The sequence below is a fragment of the Asterias amurensis genome, chromosome 2 (assembly GCF_032118995.1).
Source record: "Asterias amurensis chromosome 2, ASM3211899v1".
Taxonomy (NCBI): Eukaryota; Metazoa; Echinodermata; class Asteroidea; order Forcipulatida; family Asteriidae; genus Asterias; species Asterias amurensis.
In genome coordinates, this window is record NC_092649.1 from 21278179 (window position 1) to 21299524 (window position 21346).

The 21346-nt window shown below is 39.4% G+C and overlaps 1 protein-coding gene and 1 long non-coding RNA gene across 3 annotated transcripts; one reads left to right on the plus strand and one right to left on the minus strand.

Annotated features, from left to right (window-relative positions):
• Nucleotides 1–1233: 1233 nt before the first annotated feature.
• On the minus strand, nt 1234–7541 carry LOC139953948 (uncharacterized). Of its 2 annotated transcripts, none has more exons than XR_011788028.1 (5): nt 7521–7541; nt 5081–5158; nt 4331–4386; nt 3374–3464; nt 1234–2904 (listed from the first exon to the last, which is right to left on the minus strand). It is a non-coding gene; the product is annotated as an uncharacterized lncRNA (long non-coding RNA). The 2 variants fall into 2 exon arrangements; XR_011788026.1 differs by lacking the exon at nt 7521–7541 and adding an exon at nt 7044–7115.
• On the plus strand, nt 7337–20831 carry LOC139953938 (protein O-glucosyltransferase 1-like). The gene is made up of 11 exons (XM_071953551.1): nt 7337–7526; nt 8859–8949; nt 9413–9562; nt 10606–10738; nt 11518–11642; nt 12771–12830; nt 14323–14422; nt 15977–16035; nt 16589–16756; nt 17264–17320; nt 19093–20831. Exons 1-11 carry the CDS (start codon nt 7367–7369, stop codon nt 19232–19234), a joined length of 1245 nt encoding a protein of 414 aa, XP_071809652.1. The 5' UTR covers nt 7337–7366; the 3' UTR covers nt 19235–20831.
• Nucleotides 20832–21346: the final 515 nt, after the last annotated feature.

The window sequence follows — 21346 nt, forward strand, 5'->3', positions numbered from 1 at the left end:
TCATATTATTATTAGCTTGTTGATGTCAACTTGCCACCATGCACACTAATGGTGCGTTAGATTAGCTTCCCTGGGTCGACCCCGGTCTGCTCCCGGTACGTTCAAATAGCTTTGATGTCATTCCAGGGGCTCACCCGGGTCAGTCCCAAGTGCCCTGCTTATGGAGTGGGTCACTTGGGGCTGGCCCCAGGTGCATGACGTCACTACGAGAGCGGTGAGTGATAGTTCATTTAGCTCTTGTCAGGGGCTCACTGAAGTGAGCACCGTGGGGTCAACATGTCAACACATGGACACTTATCGAACGCACCCTAAGTAAGGGAACCAACCAATAGTGTGTCCTAGTTCCAACATGGTTCGTAGAATGCATCTGTTAGTTCCAATGTCTCTAGCATACATTTGCTCTCTACTTGTTTTAACGTAAATTATTCTAACAATTAAGATTGTTTTTTAATTCAAGATTTTTGATTAATGCAGTATAGGTTGGGAAATGAAGAAACTACTTATTTGTCTTCCAGTTTTATGTAAATATTGTTGGTGTATACAGTTCTTGCATACTTACAATTTATTGCCATTTGTATAAATTATTACAAAGAAAACAAAAAGGAACAATAAAATACTACCATTTTGCTGACTATATGTGTATTCTTGAGCGTCTTCTTGATGTGCATTGGTGATGTGCAGATCCCCCAAAACTCTCCTATTATCAGTGAATAGCGAGAGGGACCAGTAAGTTTGTCATTTCACTGGTCCTTCGGCTTTTCACTGGTCCATATGGACCCGATCAAAACCCAATCACATGGGGATGAATTAACAAGTGTCAAAGGACCATCTATGGAAACTAGCGAATAAAGTGGCCCCAAACCAGCATATACTATGGTGTACAACTAGTGTTTGAGCTGTATCGCATGTTTATTCTCTTAGTTTCATTGACACTTCGCACACATGCACGCTTGCATATCTGCACAAATTATGCCTTGGAATTGCATGTTTTCCCTTTTACTTTGCGAACTAACACGGTCGGCAACTTAATGGAATAAAAAATTTGACTCCACAAATTAGAGTGCCATGTTAGTTCACGACATACAAGGGAAAACAATTTTGAGCTATATTTGTGTTGATCCAAGGCAACATGTCACTTTAACAATGGCCTGCTACAACACAACTGCAGACCCTCTGTTGTCTCAAGGCACTATTCAGAAAAAAGACAAGAAATCGACATTAGGTTGACAGTAATCGGTTTAAAATATCTCTTTATTTCTCTGATTCATCACCCAATTAACATGTAGTACACTAGCCTTCTTGTATTGCTGATTCCAAGCCAGATATCTTTCCATACCCAAGATGCTGATTTCAGAAAACTTCCTTGTACATGTATGCTGTATAATGTAGATGGTTCCAATACTGACAAATAATCAATAAACAATCAAACATTTTTCCTCGACATCAAGAAGATTACATCAAATCCTAACTTTTAATGAATGTACTTTAGGGCAACCTACGCTTTGATGATTATGATTGTTCCATGTTTCTTTGCAATTACCACAAACATTTGAAACAAAACATGAAAAATGCTGTTACATTTTGATATAGCCATGGGTGTTCCTTAACAATCCTAAAAAGCGGACGTTTGACAGAGAAAGCAATGTTTGACAGTCAGACAAGTTTTGTTTCTACAAGTTATTTGTTACACTGTCCTCTCTGCTCAGTAGCATGTACATTTTTTATTAAGTTTGAATGAATGTAAGCCCTAGTTATACAAACAAGAAGGATTTATGCAGCTTTTTTTTGCCTTGAACCACAGTTTAGAAGCAAATAATTATTTCTTGATAAAAAAAGACCTCCATTAAAACACATGAAAATCATGGGAGTACCCAATACACTGTCTTTTGACCCAAGTCACCTGGGGCAAATTTTATAAAGCTGTTAGCATATAAACCATTCTGCTTAGCAAACTTCTTGGCTAAGTAAGAAATGACCGGGCTACACCAGTCACAGCAATGATAACTGCATTGTTTGCTGGTTAGTAACCAGTTTTTGTACTTTATGAAATTGGGCCCTGGTGTCCACACTCGTAATCCAACTTAGTTGTGCCATTTATAGAGTCACATTATCTGTGTATTTTAAGCAATGCGTGCATGACTAGATGCGCAACATATCTTGACACGTAATTTGACTTAAAAAATGGCAGTGAGCTAAAAGGGAGCTATATTTCCTATGCTAAACATTACATGGAGTAAAATGAAAGAAAAATTGAAAACCTTGTGGGTAATATTTTGTAAAGTAAACCATTACTAGGTTATTGCCCATAAAACTAAATTGATATCAAAGTTTGATTCTCACATACATTGTCCCCAGATTGAGTGTACCACATGATTTAAGCAATAGTAGTACATGTATAAGACAAGCTTGATGAACAAACTGAATAGTCTGCCTAACCTGGGCCCAATTTCATAGAGCTTGCTCCACAATTATCTGCTTACTAGAAATGAACAGGATACCAGTCACAAAGTGTACATGTGACATGGTATTTTGGCTGGTAACCCTGTTCTGGTAAGCATAAATTTTGCTGTGTTTAACTACTTTTCGTGCTTAAGCAGCTCTATGAAATTGGGCCCTGTTCCTGCAGCCGATTTCACAAAATGCTAAGATTAATCCCATCTCGAGGTAGAATAAGTAACTCTTCCGAACTTAGGATGAGTTCAATGCGTCCTAAGGTCTATGGCTACAGAACTTAACTCGATTTAAGTCCTAAGATTAATCCTAAGTTAGGAAGAGTTTGGTGAAATCGACGGCTGGACACACAATAATCAATACAACACTATTTCATGTCGCCAAACAATGCAGAAAGAATCCATCTCAACACCTGCTGTTATTTCTTTCCTGATTTCTTAATGCCACCTTGACCTGAATAAAGAAGAAATGTTCTGAATTATTGGATGTTACGCACAAGATTGAAACGTCGAGTTGAAACAACGGTTCTTTTCAGAACCACCCCAACTCATTTAGAGATTATCATTACATGATGTTACTCGGGAAAGTATACCGTGCTAACACACATCGGAGTATGGGTAAAAACCAAAAAATTAATATTCTTTATCCGGATGCAAATTTAACATCTATTATATGGTTGCGGTACCCGCTGCCAAAACATATAGGATTCGAACTGCCTCTAGCTACCGGGCAATCTTGGCAGTCTAGTTGGTAAGACACTGCTCTAGAATTGCAAGGGTCGTGGGTTCCAATCCCACCCGAGTAACATGCCTGTGATATTTTTTCACAGGACTCGGGAGCCTGAGTATACAGTGCTAACACACATCGGTGCATTGATAAAAAAAAGAAAAATTAATAAAAAGTTTCATAAAATAAGACTTACTGAGAGGTCCTTTCTGCGAGGAGGCTTTTGCTTTGGCTTGTTCCAGTTTCTTCTTCTCTTCTTTTTGTTTCTGTTTTAACTGTAAATCATCCTACAGAGAGAAAAAAAGGTTGTATCACCAGAGGTTGTCATATCACTACTTTTCTTAATCTTCATTTTCCTCTATACCTTACGCCCGGGTAGTAGTTAAAAAGCAGGACAGTTCTTTTCAGAACTGAGAATTCTCCCAAACATCAGATAAATCTACTCCGCAGTAGTAGAATAAAAAAAGACAGTTCTCCAAGAATAAACTCTATCTGGCAGGAAGATACACACATGGTGTTACGGGAAACCAAATATACAATGGTTTCTTACATAGCGGACATATCCGTCACTCATTGATGCTCAAGGAGCTGTGGCGCAATACAAAACAGGAACACCGGGGCGAAACCCCTTCTCTTTATGATAAGTGCACTGGTCGAGTCAATTTTTTGACCCCCATAACTGGCCGACCGTGATACTTTGAGTGATACTTGTGTGGATCGTTATATTCTACTTTTAAAACATCTTTCTAACCATATGCATTTCATAACAAACGGTTTCAAATGCTTTTCATAGACCAACTCGTCCGATCCAAGGCAAGGTGTTCCTTTAAGTGTCTTGCAAAAGGAAAGGACACAAGTATCACGACCAGGATTCGAACCCACACACTGCTGAACAGAAACACCAGCGCTTCAATGTGGTGCTCTTATCCGCTCGGCCACAAAATGCTTTGTACGAAAAGATCAACTCTAACAATCCTTCAACCTCCAAAGTCTTACTCGGGAGGTTTGGTTATTTCTGACTCTGTAGACTGCATGTCCAACAAACATTTTTCACTTATCACTGGGACAGGCATCAGATGGAACAGGCATGGATGTTAAATGGATGTTAAAAGGAGTAATGACGGAATGGAATGAGTGTGGCATTTTATATTACCTCATCAAGCTCTCTAGATTCCTTCTTGGGCTGCTTCAAAGGCTTCTTCTTTCCTCCTGCAATCAATAACACACACACATTGTAGATAACTGGGATACAATATTCCCGTCACATTTAAACCATCAGAATTAATCTAGATTTACATGTATTTGGGCTGCCCTTTTTTAAAGGAGCAGGCCTGTACTTCACTGAGGCAATATAAATGATTGCCTCCATGCCATTTAAAATTTCCTCCTGCGGTGCTCTTTACCAAGGAGAAGATGCCTTGGTGCCCTTGCCCTTTCAAAAAATGGTGATCCCTGAAACGTTCCGCACCTAGGGAAAATTGAAATGCTCAGGGGATCACCTCGGGAGTCGTAACCATAGCACTCGGAGCAGTCAATATTGGTACCATCCCTTTATCCTACGTAGTCATTATTTTTGTGTTAATTTGGATTGACTAGAGCAGGATTTGAACCAGCGACCGCCATGTGTATTTGAGGTCTCTAGTAAACTTTCCTTTACTCAACTCAGTTTCCCTTGTGGTTTATTATTTGACTTCTATTTCTACATTAGTTATAATTGTTTGAATACAACTAAAGCCTGGTTCATACTTCATGCGAATGTGGAGCAAATTTGACGAGAATTTGACATCACAACTCTCCTTTCGGAGAGATGAACTGCAGCGAATTACTTGTTGAGTCAACATTTGCATTCACATTCGCAGGAAGTATGAATGGGGGCTTAACACATAACTTGATATGAACTCACCTGCTCTTCCAGACATGTTTCAATATTGGATCTGGTTTAAGATGTTAATACCAAAGATTCTCTTTCAGTTCCAACAACCTGCAAGAAATTACAACAAGTACACTGTCAACTAATTATGCATTTTCTCATGGGGAGTCTGCAAGAGTTGAGGATACAATAGAAAGGAATTAGGTGTTTATGTTATGCGCTCAGGCATGTGTGAGCCGGAATAGGAGGTTTGTGGAAGACCACTTACTGATTTGACGCACAAGCAAACAGACATGCCAAACCTAGTCAGCTTTACTGCCATCTCAATAACTACATAGTACGTTTGACGTTGTACATCATTTTCAGTTCAGCTAAACCAATGACACATGGGCATGAGCAAGGTTATAACTAATAGTGTACAGATTCCTGGTTGTGATAGTGAAGTTTTCACAAGATTCTAATACGTTTGATTCTAATTTGTGCCCTTGTTGTAAGTAGCTAGTGAAGTTTCCTTCTGTCGGTGCCGTTATGGTACAGGTATTCAAGCAAACGCTACCAATCATGGGACTTTGCCGAAGGTAGAAGTAGAAGTAGAAATCCATCTCCACTCGATTCTTCAAGCAGTTTTGACACTCCAAGCAGTTTTGAAACTCCAGGCTTTGCCTCAAGATCATTATGTGCTGTTCTCCATGGGTAAAAAAAAACACTCAGTTTGGGCCAAAAATGCTGGCTCCTGGGTTCACAGATGCCTCGTAAGATTGGTTAAAAATAAACCCAGACTGGCACAGTAGTTAAGCTTTGACTGAGCCAATCATGGCTCGTCCTGAGGCTAGACCCTGTCTTTTGGGCGCTGTACTCCTTTTTTTTAAACTTGTCGTACTCGGTTGAATCAAACTTCTCAATCATTATAGGTCAAACTAGTATAATGAACAATTTTGAACAAAAAGGAGTACAGTGCCCCGGTAGCTGGGTCTATCTTAAGCCAACCTTTTGGCCATTTGTGAACAGAGGAGCCGGCAATTTCAAACTGCGTCAGTTTTTTCTTCCAGTGAAGGAAATGGTTTACGCAAATCGTCTAGTTTGTGTTAGTTTTTTTCCCGGTCCTACTAAAAGCTGACAACGCCGACAACAAGTCCAGAGTGCCAAAAACACGCCGACTAAGCTTGGGCGATATCACAATATTATCGAATATCGCAATAACTGCAAATCAATGGTAGTTAGTTGCTAACTAAAGTGTAACGTAGTAGCAATATAAATCACTATGGTGATACTGGAAATTTATCTTACAATGAATTTTATTGCTTTGAGAAATCGCCCCCAGGAATGGTTTACCTGTAGAACGAGCGAAACCATTCCTGCACGATCGGTCAATCGCGCAAACCCATTCCTGCACGATCGGTAGATCGCCCAAAACTTTTCCTGCCTGATCGGTTGATCGTGCAAAACATTTCCTGCACGGTCGGTCGATCGCGCAAACCCATTCCTGCACGATCGGTAGATCGCGCAAAGCCTTTCCTGCGCGATCGGCTGATAACGGGAAAAATACTCGTAGCGCGATCGTTCAATCACGCAAGGAAGGATGTTATTTGCGCGATCGACCGATTGCTGCGCGATCGACCGATTGTTGTGCGATCGACCGATTGCTGCGCGACTTAATTGATCTTTCAATAGCGCAGCGCGATCGGTTGATCACCCAGATTGACCGATCGCGCCCAACATAATGATGTTGAACGAAAGTAGTGAGAGAGCGATGATCATTTTATGATGAGCGGCAAAGAGAAAACGGATTCCCAGAAAAACAACCACAAAACAAAAACTCATCAATTTATTTTTACATTTATTTATTTGTACATGATCGCACCCCTAACGATGGGATAATATTTATTTACTCAAATGTATCTTACTACACGACTAGCACTCATATGTTTTCATTTTCTTATTCATTGTCAATTCAGAGTAAAATTACGGTAAAAAATTCACTTCACAACTTACTTACCCGACTTACTCGCGACAAACTACATGCATAGCAAAAGCATGTGTTGAGTACGAGGTTAATATCGGAGCTACCACTAGTAACCAGACTCGCATTTACGGATAACGTATACAACCGTTGGCTTACAATTAGTCTGGCACCCAGTCTAAACCGCGCAAATTCTATCCGTTGTCCGCAACTAAAATGATCAATCCCCTTTACAAACATTAACATGAATAAACTACAACCTGAGAACGACTTTGTCACGTAGTCTTCGACCCGACCGGAAGTACTTCTTATTGTTTTGACACCAACAAATGTACACGCGTCTACACTAGTCGTCCAAAATGGTGATGGGTTATTTTAAGCGCTGTACACTAAGCGCCTTTTTTGTCCTATTTATTTTCGTACAAATTGTTTTTGCTACAGAAGAATGTCATGCAGAAAGTGGTGAATGTGGCTCAACAGACGACCTTGAAGCTGGAAAGAAGAAATACTTACCACAAGGTGATTCAATTGCACTTTCAATAGATCAATCTGAACTTGACCTTGATTCTGATTCGGCGTGTGGCCCCGCCCATCCCATAAATAGGGCAAATCCACTTTTGATTTGATTTACTCAGGATTTGGCCCTCATTTTCTAGTAAATACTTATCGGAAATATAGTTAATAAATAATAAAAGTACTGCCATCAGCGTCAGGACTGTAGGGGTTTGGGTGTCACTATATACCGGAAAACACCGGAAATTACCGGAAAATACCAGAAAAATACTGGAAAACACCGGAAAACTACCGGAAAACTACCGGAAAACTACTGGAAAAAAAAAGATGCTGCTGGCAGTGAATCTTTAGTTTTGATAACTTTTTTGTTGACACTGTCACTGACACCATGGAGGAATCAGTCGTGAGTCGAGTTGAGCTTCTTGAGATTGAGTCAGACTCAGAGTCGAATTTTATTCAATGAGTGCAGTATTTGAAAACGCCCTTGTTATTGTTTTAACTACTAAAAAAATGCATGCCTGCAGTTTTCAATTTCATTTTAAGTTCTTAAATTCGTGACATAAGCCCCACTTGTGTCAGTGTGTAGCCAAGGTAGTTGCGATTGCTCCATGTGATAACGTAACCCTCCTCCCGCCAGCTGCCGGGAGGAGGGTTACGTTATCGCAACTATAGCCAAGCATCCCAAGCATAAATTCTGAAGAGCTTGGCCGTACTATTGGGGCTAATTCTGGTTTGCGTGTGCATATTTATGTTGTTCGTTTGTTTAGTTAGATAATCTTCACATCAAAACTGATCAAGGGAACTCCGCAAACTCCCACAGGGCAAGGGGATATAAACCCCAAGCTACCAACAACCAGTCTCTCAACAACCAGTCTCTCACAAATCTTGGCTTAGCGTCTATATCATGAATTGCACAAATCAAAAAATTGTGATTCAGTTAACAGGATAAAACTATTCATTCTAGAATTGTGAAATCGTCAGTTACCGGGATTCAAACCTGCAATCTTGAGATGGATAACTTTCCGCCACCACTTTTTCACTCATTTTTACAAAAAGGGATATCTCATTGAGGTAAATTAGATAATATATTATTTCATATCGAATGAAAAAGTGGTGGCGCCATACAGAAACTTTTCCCTTGAGATTGCAAGTCCTGCAGTCTAACCACTTGACCACTGACTGTGATCCATTGTGTGCTGGATGAAAGTTTTCATGGTCTTTAACTTGTGGAACGAGTTCCAAAAGTATATCGTGCCTTGAGTGTAACTTTCTAAATTACTTTAAAAAAATCAGGGTTAACAGTAAGACAGTGTTTCTTGTATGATTTCTCTCATATAGATGCCAGATGGAAACCCTACTTAGATGCAGTAGATTCTGCTTTGAGCCAGTATGAAGAATGTGAACCCGACACCTGCACCTGTCATGACAGGTACTTGATAAATGAATGGACAGCAGTTCTGTCGATAAACTGTGCAAGTCTCACCCGTATTCGATCGAACATTGGGACCTGTTAAACTATGTTGTATCTAGGTATATTTACCAAGAAGTCCTCGGCTGGAGGGGCGAGTCGCGCACTGTTGCTTTCCAAGTGGGGGTGGAACACACTCAATAAATTGAGTCAGGCACTCACGTTGAAATCAGGAACACAATGGATGTCGTGGCTTGGTCGCCCTAGTGCAGCGGCCAAGCCTCGGTCATGGGTGGATGGTTTATTACGTAACCTAGCTCACTACAACTACAACAAGTTATGGGTGAACCCAGGACTGCATGTGCAAGCCATTTGTGGGGAATTTTTATATTGTGAAATCTCATCTATGCCTTTGTAATAATTGTAATCATGCTCAGTACTTTGTTATTGTTTTAATCCATATATGTTACATTCTTGGTTTCAGTGTTTTAAACAGGGATTTAGCCGTTTGGAGAGAAAAAGGAGGCATAAGTGAAGATGTTTTTAAAGCAGCACTAACCAAAGGAATAGGTAATCACTACCAGATCATCAAGCACAAACTGTATCGCAGCAAGAAATGCATGTTTTCTGCAAGGTGGGCAATACATTATCATTTAAAATATAGCAACCATTCCCTTCAAACTTCTACCATGCATGTCTCAATCATCATCATAGGTTAGGAGTATTAATTGATTTTTGGAAAAGTTGTAGTGGTCTACAAAGTCTTTTTCTTAGTTGGTCATTAGGAGGTTCATTCGGCAAGTGATGTCAATTAAAACCAACTAGATCAAGTTTTGTCCTGAACTTAATTTTGTTTTCTTTAAGAATTCTTATAAAAGTAAAATGTTGCAGGCCTTATACTTCCTGGAGGCAATGAAGGTAATTGCCTCCATGCCCCCTGGTCATTGCCATGGTGCCCTTGAAATGATCCAGTAGAAATTTACAATGTCCTCATAGGGTGCCTTTTACCAAGGAGAAAATGCCCTGCTTGCCCCTTCAAAAACGAAGCATACAGGCCTGATGTTGTGTTCTTTTATACACCATAACGAGAATTCTTATTAGTAAAATGTTGAGTTGGTTTTACATCAACTTAGCATAAAGGTTAGTTTGCAGATCCTTGGCTCTTTCACATTAAGCAATTATGGAAAAGTATGTCAGCCAACACAGTTCCCTTTTGAAGAAAGTGTTTTTTTTTCCTATGCCATTATAAGAATGAACATTAACTAACATACATTGTAGCACATTGCTTTTAAATGGATCACCACACCCAAATGGATCTTTGCCATTAAAACTTGATAAGATCCTTATCATTAATATCCAAGTAAATCCTTGCCATTAGGCTAACACACAGTAAGATCCTTTATCAACCTTAGATCATTAATTAGAGGGTTGTAGGTCACAGCATTCATTAACCAAACCATCAGATTGCACTCGCAGTTTAAAAACACTTCGCTCATGTAAGGATGGACTGGGCTTTGGCTGAATAAACTTTAGCTTCAGTTTAAATGGCTTGGAATATTAACTTTGCAATCAATCCTTCTTTGAAATGTTACAGCTTCCTTGGAATATTGATGCACAGTTCATATTCATATTGCTGCTAAGTTTTCTATATAATCAATGACTCTGTTTTGGTTACAGATGTGCAGGTATTGAGCATTTCATTCTGCAAATCATTAAAAAGTTACCAGATATGGAGTTTATTCTGAATGAGCGAGATTGGCCTCAGAGCCAGAAGTTTACGACTCCTCAGCCAGTTTTATCATTCAGTAAAGTAAGTCACTTCTTTTCATCAATGATTTGTAACACTTTATATGGACACTGGTGCATGTATTTGGTTTGCGGTAACACCATGTGTGTATCTACTTGCTGGGTAGATTATTTTCTTTTAGAGAACTTGTCTTGCTTTATATTCTACTACTGCGGATTAAATTTACGGAATTCAGGAGACTTCTCAGTTCTGAAAAGAGCTGTCCTGCTTTTTAACCACTATGTGGGTGCTAGGTTGGAAATCGGCCGGGACTACTACATTCGCTTGAGTGGATCGAGGGGACTTCTATTAACTTCACGACCGCAGAGAGAGTTCTTAATTGGTCTCAACGTTTCGACTAGTCATCATCAGGAAAATATGATCTAAAGCAAGACAAGTTCTCAAAAGAACATTCTACCTAGCAAGTAGGTAGGCCTACCCACTTGGTATACTGCAATACCTCACCATTGCATCAAGTCAACCTTTTCAAAAATCTTGGGTGGAATTACTGTTACTTTGTATGCATCTTACAACATTTCATTACAATGGCCATTGCATGTATAGACCCCTTGCTTTGACGGCCATCTTTGATAAAATGTGCACGCGTGAAGAGGTACCAATTTTCAATTGTTTGTCGTCAAAGACTTTGGTCTTTGACGACTTGTGTTATTCATCTATACTGGACGGTTGTAGACTTTTAAAAAAGCAACAGTGTGTGTCTTTCTTTGCACTCTGAGAAACAAACAAGAAACTATTGACAAGCAAGTTGTCTTTAACTCAGCTTGATTTTGTTTTATACTCAGGTTGATTCTCAGCATTATGATATCATGTATCCTGCCTGGACCTTCTGGGAAGGAGGCCCAGCTGTATGGCCGTTGTTTCCTACTGGCCTTGGGCGATGGGACCTATTCAGAGAGTCACTTGATAAGTATGCATTGTTTTGATTTTATACGCATAAAGAAAGGGGTGTGCATTTATCAGCCCTGGAATTTCATGACGACCACACGGAAGCCTTCGTTACCTAGTCTTGGCCTTGGTGCCCTTTCAAAAGTTTCCCATCATTTTCCAATGGAAGGGCCCTTTCCAAAGTGAAAATGACCTTGCCCTTTCAAAGATGAAATTCCAGGCCTGTTTATGTTTATTTTTCTTAACTGTTAAAGGAACACGTTGCCTTGGATCGGTCGAGTTGGTGTTTGAAAAGCGTTCTGTAACCGTTTGTTGTAAAATGTATATGGTTAGAAAGATATTGTAAAAGTAGAATACAATGATCTACACAAATATGCCTCGAAATTGCGTGGTTTTCTTTTTACCCTGTCAACTAACACGGTCAGCCATTTATGGGAGTCAAAATTTTGACTCCCATAAATGGCCGACCGTGAGAGTTTGCGATGTAAAAGGAAAACCGTGCAATCTCGAGTGATACTTGTGTGGATCATTATATTCTACTTTTAAAACATCTTTCTAACCATATGCATTTCATAACAAACGGTTTCAAACGCTTTTAATAGACCAACTCGTTCGATCCAAGGCAACGTGTTCCTTTAAGCTGTTTATACCCATTTCATTCAATCCTAAAGTTATGAGATGACCTAAAAAGAAGCAAAAATGTCAAAATACTTTTCAAAAAATTGACAAGGATGAAGAAAGAACACTCAAGCCAGTTTCAAAACCCCAAACCACATGTGTGGTGGGGTACACACAATATGTGTAACAAAGCTAGGGTTAGGATGTTTAACTGGTTAACTGTTCATCATGAAACAATTTTAAAATCAATTTCCAAATTACCTTTACTATTAAATGAAGCTGACATTAGAAACAATAAAATAAAAAAAACTACAGCCCAGTTAACAAAAATATGCACACAATTAAGACTTTCATTTTCTTGATAACATTAGCCCCCAGGGAGAATAATTGACTTGATTTCCTCAGGCTGTGTTTTCACATGTTTAAAGATGGCCTTGTGATCTTCCTCTTGACCAATCAGGATGCAGGAGCTATATTCTCAGGTATATATGAATGTCCGGTGTGAATGTACTTGATTGTGTTTGATTGACAGGGAAGCAAAAGACATCCCATGGGAGCAGAAGGAAACAAAGGCTTTCTTTAGAGGTTCCAGGTTAGTTTGTAGCATTTCCTTCAACATAACATGAATACATTTTGTTCACTTTAAACTCCTGCAAAGATCTGCGAATGTCGCCTCAAGTTTGCTGTCATTCCTTCATAGACACGGAAGTGTCTTGGTCGAGCGGTTAAGAGCACCGAATTCAAACTTTGGTGTTTCTGATCAGCAGAGTGTGGGTTCGAATCCCTAGCCGTGACTTTTGTGTTCTTAGGCAAGACACTTAACCATTGCTTCGTTCTTCGAATGGGACGTAAAGCCGTTGGTCCCATGTGTTGTGTAACGCATGTAAAAGAACCCAAAGTACTTTTTGAAAAGAGGAGGGGTTCACCCCAGTGTTCCTGGCTGTGGCTGCTGTATGCGCTGTAGCACCTTGTAAAAACCCTTATAAGCTGCTAAATAATTGTGTCTCAAATTTCGTCACTGCAACTACCTATCTTTCTGAATGTTTGTATATACTCAGCGCCTTGAGTACCTTGTTTGGCAGATACGTGCGCTATATAAGACTTTGGTCTTATATTACCCTGAAACAGACATCGGCTTGACCAGCGCTGAGGAAGTATGCTCTTGCATGCTGGATCGAAAACATCTGGACAAAAATCACTGGGCAGGCTTGAGCTTCCACATGGCACTCCACTTGATGAATTTATGAAACTCCTGTACATTTCCCAAGGAACAGTCCAAGAGCTTAAAGATTTGACCTCAGAACAACCTCCCTAATTTATTATATACGATTCGCTGCACCAAAGCCCAAGTGTATTACCTTGGCCCTCCTACCACATTTATGATCACCTACAGAAATTGATAGGAAGGTACATGTAGACAATCGGCCGGGACTACTACTTTAGCTTTAGTGGATTGCGGAAAAAAAAAATTGGTTTGCAGTAACACCATGTGTGTATCTACTTGCCAGGTAGAGTTTGTTCCTGTTTTGTTTTGTATTGTTGTAACGGGCACATCCACCACAAGCCTCGGCTTTTAGGATGATGCCTCCATGTGTATGTGGAAATAAATGTTATATTGATTGATTGAACTGTCTTTCTTTATTCTACTACCGCGGAGTAGATTTTATCGGATGTTTTGGAGACTTCTCAGTTCTGAAAAGAACTGTCCTGCTTTTTAACTACCGGTACTACCTGGGCGGAAGGTATAGAAAATTAAGTGAGACTATTACTTTGGCTTGTCGTTATTAACTTAGCTACCTCGGAGAGAGTTCTTAATTGCTCTCAACATTTCAACTAGCTTGCTCTTGTCATCTTGTTCCGTCCAGGTAGTCAGGTAGTAGTAAAAAAGCAAGACATTTTTAGAAATTAGAAGTTCCCAGAATTTCGAAAATCTACTCTGCGGCAGTAGAATATGAAGCAAGACAAGTTCTCAAAGAAAAATAGTCTACCGCAAACCAAATATATATTGATATCTCACCATGCAATGCCTCAAATCCCCTAATATTATTAACCCTGCCATACTATTATTTTGTTGATGTTGATAGGACGACTGCAGAAAGGGATCCATTGGTTATACTCTCTAGAGATGATGGGGATCTTGTAGATGCACAGTACACCAAGAATCAAGCATGGAAATCAGATGCAGTAAGTTGGATTGTTTCTAAGCTAGTCGCAACAGAAGTCCTTATTGCACTTAAAGGAACACGTTGCCTTGGATCGGTTGAGTTGGTATTTGAAAAGCGTTCTGTAACCGTTTGTTATAAAATGCATATGGGTAGAAAGATGTTGTAAAAGTAGAATATAATGATCCACACAAGTATCACTCAAAATTGCACGGTTTTCCTTTTACCTTGTCGACTAACACGGTCGGCCATTGACTCCCATAAATGGCTGACCCTGTTACAAAACCACGCAATTTCTAGGCAAATTTGTGTGGATCGTTGTATTCTACTTTGAAAAATCTTTCCAACCAATATGCATTTTATAACAATCGGTTATCAATCAATCAATCAAACGTAATTTGTATAGCGCCTAAATCAAAAGTTTGCTCAAAGGCGCTGAGGCACAGAAGAAATAAAAAGTCATTGATGGTAGGCCTCCTGAAAAAAGTGGGCTTTCAGAAGTGCCTTAAATGTGTTGAGTGATGTTGTGTCCCTGATGTGATTGGGAAGTTTATTCCAGAGTTTGGGTCCATTTACCGAGAAGGCTCTATCGGCAAAAGTGATGTGACTTGTTCTTGGAACTACAAAGTATGGTGAACAGGAGCTGTTTGACCGAAGGAGTCTCCGTTCAGCACCAACTTGCAGAATGTCTATGATGTAATGAGGGGCTTGTTGATGTAAGGCCTCGAACATGAGAACGATGACCTTGAAGTCGATCCTTTGTTGGATTGGGAGCCAGTGTAGTGTGATTAGTTCCGGGGTGATAGAGTCGAACTTGCGTTTCTTTGTGATGAGTCTGGCAGCTGTTCGTTGCACATTAATTAGCCTCCTTTTGAGTTTTTGGCTGATTCCAATCAGAAGACTGTTGCAATAGTCGAGTCTTGAAGTGACCAAAGTGTATGTGCACTGCAAGCTTGGTTGCGTCGACAGTCAGTAGTCTGCGGGCCCTGCCGATGTTAGTGAGGTAGAAGTTGGCAGTCTTGATGATGCTTGAAACTTGCGCGGACATGGTCATTGCAGGGTCAAACATGACTCCAAGATTTCTGACTGGCTTGGTTTCGACTAAGACACCAACTCCTGCAACTTTAACTGATTGAAGATGAAACTTGGCGAGTTGTGCTCTGAAACCGATCGCTATTACCTCGGTCTTGTCAGCGTTGAGTTTGAGAAAATTAGTTGACATCCAGGCCTGTACCTCAGTTATGCAGTCTTCGACTTTTGATACATTTTGAAGGACCTCAGAAGACTTGACAGGGCAGATAGATGTGTAAATCTGGTTACAAACGTTTTTTTATGGACCAACTTGTTCGATCCAAGGCAACTTGTTCCTTTAAGTCGTGTTCCCATGATGGACATGTTTGATTTTTTCTTCCACTGTGACTGTGACTAAATTGACTGAAGAATCCATTCAACCCTACTCTTGTGAACTAGTATGTCAGCCCTTATACTGAAGAAGATTTTCTTACTTTATTTCTAAGGATCAAATATCATGCTTGATGATAATGAATTGAATTTACTCTTCATTGTCATTCACCAGGACACTCTATATATGCCACCAGCCAAAGAGGTCAGCCTTGAAGATCACTGCAAGTACAAGTAAGAAGTCCAGCCCCATCTTACATATCTCCTTGTCTGTCTGTCTGTCTGTCTGTCTCTGTTTGTCTGTCTCTGTTTGTTTGTCTCTGTATCTGCCACCAGCCAAAGAGGTCAGCCTTGAAAGCTCACTGCAAGTTAAAGTAAGAACTCCAATCCGTCTTACATATCTCCTTGTCTGTCTGTCTGTCTGTCTGTCTGTCTGTCTGCCTGTCTGTCTGTCTGTCTGTCTGTCTGTCTGTCTGTCTCTGTTTGTTTGTCTCTGTATCTGCCACCAGCCAAAGAGGTCAGCCTTGAAAGCTCACTGCAAGTTAAAGTAAGAAAGTATGAACTCCAACCTCCGTAAAGTAAATTTATAAAGCAATCAAAACACACAAGCAATATAAAAATGATGGGTTCTTTAAAAGTTCCAAATGACAGGCTATATTTTCTGCGAGGTTTGTGGAGCTATATTTTGAAGTATGGAACCAATTACTTTAAAGCACCATGTAATGGTTAAAAATGGTCTCTTCATTCCAATTCAATGTTAAATCGACTGAACTCTCTTGTATTTCAGGTACTTATTTAATTTCCGTGGTGTGGCTGCCAGTTTCCGCTTGAAGCATCTGTTTCTGTGCGAGTCTTTAGTGTTCCATGTTGGTGATGAGTGGTTGGAATTCTTCTACCCAGCTCTCAAACCATGGGTGCATTATATACCCGTGTCTAAGGATCTCAAAGAAACCAGGTACATATATATCAGTTTTAATGCAAACATTTGTTATGGCAACGGTTTTGAAACCCAACATTTATGTGTATGAACTATCTGAGATTTTAGAAGACAAACAGTGTTGAATCGGAGGCCTGATGCTTCTTTCTTGAAGTTGCAAGGTGTGTGTATCTACTTACCAGGTAGACTTTGTCAGAATTAAAGTCAAACCAAATGAATGCTGATTATCTTTACTTAAACCATGAAGCTCTGTTGGATTCAAACTTTTCAATTCTCATCAATATCCTCCAGTCTAATCCACACCCAACATGTTATTTAAAACCAGGGTTTAAACTTTAATGAGTTTTTGGAAACTGCTGATAGTGTCGTTGGTTGTTCCCATACATTGGTGTCTTCATGATTGCTAAAGTGAAAACTTTTACCAGCAACTGTTTCTTCAGTGTAATCAGTTCCAGTAATATGTGAGTGAATATGTAGTGATGTGTTTTAGAATTTAAATTGTGTGTATTGATTTTCTCTGTACAGGAATTTGATAGAATTTGCAAAAGCCAATGATCAAGTTGCAAGGGATATAGCTAAACGGTAAGCTATGACCAAATCTTTCGATACATGTCAGGACTGACCCCTGTTGGCCTCAAGACATTTGGTGATTCAAAACTAATTATTTTTAGATTGAATTGAATTATGATATTTGTGATGTATCAAACTGGTTTGAGGCCCTATTTCATACAGCTGCTTAAGCAGAAAAAAATTTCCCAACACCTTTATGCTAAGCAGAAATGAGCAGGATACAGTCACAAATTGTACTTGCGACACGTTAGTGCTGGGACTCAACCCCACACTCTGCTGATCTGAAACACCAGAGCTTGAGTTTTGGTGGTCTGATCTACTTGGGCACGCCACGCCACAAATGATGGATGAGATTGGTGTCAGCGAGGCATTTGTACTTGAGTCTTGAGGTTGTGTTTGAATGTTAAAGTCACCTGGAAGTGGTATTTTTTTTTAATAAAGCTTTTGTCACTAAAATATGTGTTTTTACGAGAGGAATGTGAATAAAAAGTTAACTAAGGTTTAAAAATATTAGTTTTGATTGTATTTACACATTTACGAGTAGGCCCCGACCCGAGAGGGCGCTGTTCGTGACGTAATTCAAGGCGCGATATTTGAAGAGAAAATTTGTAGTCAGGCCCCCGTACATTACGTCTGGGAACATGGCACAAAACAAATTTAGACACGATTTTACACACATAAGTACATTGAAACTTGAACATGTTGAACGCCTAGTGGTTTTTACATTAGCTATTGCTGCTATTTTTATTTAACTATGCGACTTTTTAGTGACCAAATGGGTTGTAAGATGTGGGTCTGCCTACGTATTATTATAGAAATACGGCCACGGAGCAGACTGCACGCACGCACTATGGCTGCTGTATAATGTGCGGACGGTCACATAGGACCTGCACGCACGGTGAATCGCATGCGGTACCAAAAGAAAATCGTGTCACTTGGAAAAAGCTAAAAACATAACCTCAAAGTTCAAACTTACCCGCAATTTTTTCACGTTTAGCAAATGCTCCTCTGGGTTCGTCACGTCTTTCAGATACCTTCTTCGATTTCCCACTAGCTGGAAAAATTGTTGGGACGGCGTCGTGTTTAAGAATGGCTCTTCTCGTCATGTCAAATGAGTGGTGTATCCCGGATTCGAAGCACGACGGCTCGAAGTGTTCGCTGCATAGCGCTGAGAAAGACGTCGGACCGGACCACTTTGCTCTAGTTAATCTGACTTTTGCAGCCCACAACCGCCTATACTTGGGATCTGCAGGAAATAGATGAAGACTGACCCCATCTTTAGTTGTTTTGCTGCATCCAGCAGCAATACACCTGGTCGGCATTGCCGGAAAAATGCCAGAAAAAACCTTTTTCGCAGCGTACAATTTCACATCTTAGAATTACATGTACTTTTGCACGTGTGTTTATCTACGCATCGAGGCAAAGTCTTCCTTTTCCTACGTCACAAAAGGGGTAGGCGGAGTCAACCCCCCAGCACTTAATTAATTTATTTAACATATAAATCGTGACAAACAATTACTCAAAAAATTGTTTTATTGTTAATAAACATATACTCTTATGTTTAAAAGAAAACAAATCCTATTTCCAGGTGCCTTCAAGTAGATCAGGTGTGTCCCTTAGCTCGTCTGGTAAGGAATTCCAGAGACGCGGTGCGCAGCTGGAAAAGGCACGGTCTCCGTAACTTGCCAGATGAGTTTTGGGAACATAGAGTATGTGTGATGATGATGACAATCTTTTATCTGGTATCACTGTAATATAATATTCATTGATTTGTGTTTTTTCAGAGGGAGAGACTTCATCTGGAATAATCTACGCATGGAGGATATCTCTTGCTATTGGAGGAAGCTTCTTAAAGAATACTCAAAACTTATCAAATATAAAGTGGTTCGTAACAAAGAGCTGCAACAAATACTACCACAGGAGTAATGTACACACGTGAAGGCACTGGACACTATTGGTAATTACTCCAAATGATTGTTAGCACAAAAACTTACTTGGTAACGAGAAATGGAGTTGATAGTAAAAAACATTGTGAGAAACAGCTCCCTCTGAATCAACATATTTTTTTGAGAAAGAAGTAATTTCTCACTGAATTATTTGAATTAAATTTGAGACCTCAGGAATTCAAGCATCTGAAAGCACACAATTTGTGCGACAAAGGTGTTTTTCTTCCATTATTCTCTCGCACCTTCAACTTTGGAGGTTTTTTATTTTGTGCATATGTTAAGATACACCAAGTGAGAAGACTGGTCTTTGACAACAACCAATAGTGTCTAGGGTCTTTAAAGGGGATGGCAGTACTTTGGCTGACAACCTCATTTCAACAATACTTAAAAAGGTGTGATTTAGAGGTTGGTTTGAGGTTTACTATAACTAGGGAAACTCAATGTTCTACCAACCCTGGCTTTTATATTTCTTGTCTAATAAGTGGTGAAGGTTGTAGATTTTATATGTCGGGAAAAAACACCAAGTGTTTTTATGAAAAGTACAATATCTGAAGTTAACGTTGAGTAGTTTAGATGGTCATTTGTTTAAGATACCATCAGTTTATATTGTGAGTCATTTGAGTTGCAAGATGGGTTGTGTCACCCGGTTGGGACACTGGGTGTGACAATATCCTAGCCCTGTACAGGACTCTTTCGCTGTACACAGATACAGAGTCCTAACTTTTAAGGCCTGTTTCTGGGGCGGAAAATTTTCAAAGCTTCATAACTCAAATCTTACCTGCAACAAGCCATTAATTTCAACAGATTCACATTCCATGGCAGCATAAATTTTTCTGGGTGGGTTTTGGTCGTCATATATTCTTCACAAATCCGTAATTTTTGTGATATCCACGACTTCACTGTAGTATAATACGAAAGTGTAAGGCCGCCAGGGCTAACTTTATCCATATCATTAAAAGCATTCATACATTTGACATGATTTAATATCCTTGGTGCATTGCACCTTGTTATTAGTACAGAAGGCGAGTTTGCATGGCAAGTATTAAAAAGGCAGTCAAACAAAAACCCAGACTTAACAGAAGGACACGGTGTCAATGTTACTTGAAAATCTAATTGATACATTTGTCATTATTCAAATAATTTAAAACATAAACAAACTTTCATACTTATAGGGGATTGTTATACCACGGTAATACATTGTGAAGGTTTATTGGTCGAGAACCAATCACGTGATTTGATACAAAGACGCATGTTACATGGCTAAGGATGATTTTTGTTAACCGGTGTACACTACCTTGAGTCCCCACATTGGTCGATTCCTAGCGCTTTGTACAAAACAGGCCCCAGGTTGGAGAGAACAGTGACGAATTATTTCACTTAATTCAGGTATTTCAATTCACAATCATGTTTTATTTTTATGTCAAAGTGCCTTTTTCAAAAATGGTGAAAGAATGTATATTTTTTATGAGGTTGTACATGTTTATATTGAGAAACATCATTTCATTGTTAGGTTGTCTTTTGTTGTATACATGTATACATTTCATACTAGATGATGTACATGAATAAACTGAGACTCTTTGGATGAGAACTTTTTGTTGCTGTTTTTTCTTTTTAGTCTCCAATTATATCCAGATACAAAGTACAAAGTGTTTACTTTGTTATAGCAAATTTCAACAAGTAAATAATCATAAGAGTAACCATAAATATAAATATGAATAGTAAACTTGCGGGTACAACCATGAGTAAAATCTCTTTTGAAGGAGTGGTGCGGCTTTGTCATGTTGGTCACGACGTTTCGAATAGTATACTCTGCTCATCTCCAGGAGCAAAGTGTTCTGTTTGAATCGTCAAGACCAAACTGGCTCTTTTCAGAAGAGATTTTACTCGTGGTTGTACCCGCAAGTTTACTATTCAAATATTTATATTTATAGTTAATCTTATTCTCCACACCATGCAAAGCTTCAAACACCATTTAGTAAACAATCATGTTCTGGCTGCCGTACCATAGCAAATCGTTTTATGATATGAACATTCAATTCCATGGTTACTCATAGTTTGACAGCAGCAAAGTTGTTATCAACCAGGCTGTCGG

What these genes read in the sequence shown, in the direction of transcription:
- LOC139953938 (XM_071953551.1), top strand. Translation starts at nt 7,367, where the DNA reads ATGGTGATGGGTTATTTTAAGCGCTGTACACTAAGCGCCTTTTTTGTC. An exon ending in GAAGAAATACTTACCACAAG is followed by an intron (nt 7,527 to 8,858) that starts GTGATTCAATTG and finishes TCTCTCATATAG; the next exon opens with ATGCCAGATGGAAACCCTAC. An exon ending in CAGTTTTATCATTCAGTAAA is followed by an intron (nt 10,739 to 11,517) that starts GTAAGTCACTTC and finishes TTTTATACTCAG; the next exon opens with GTTGATTCTCAGCATTATGA.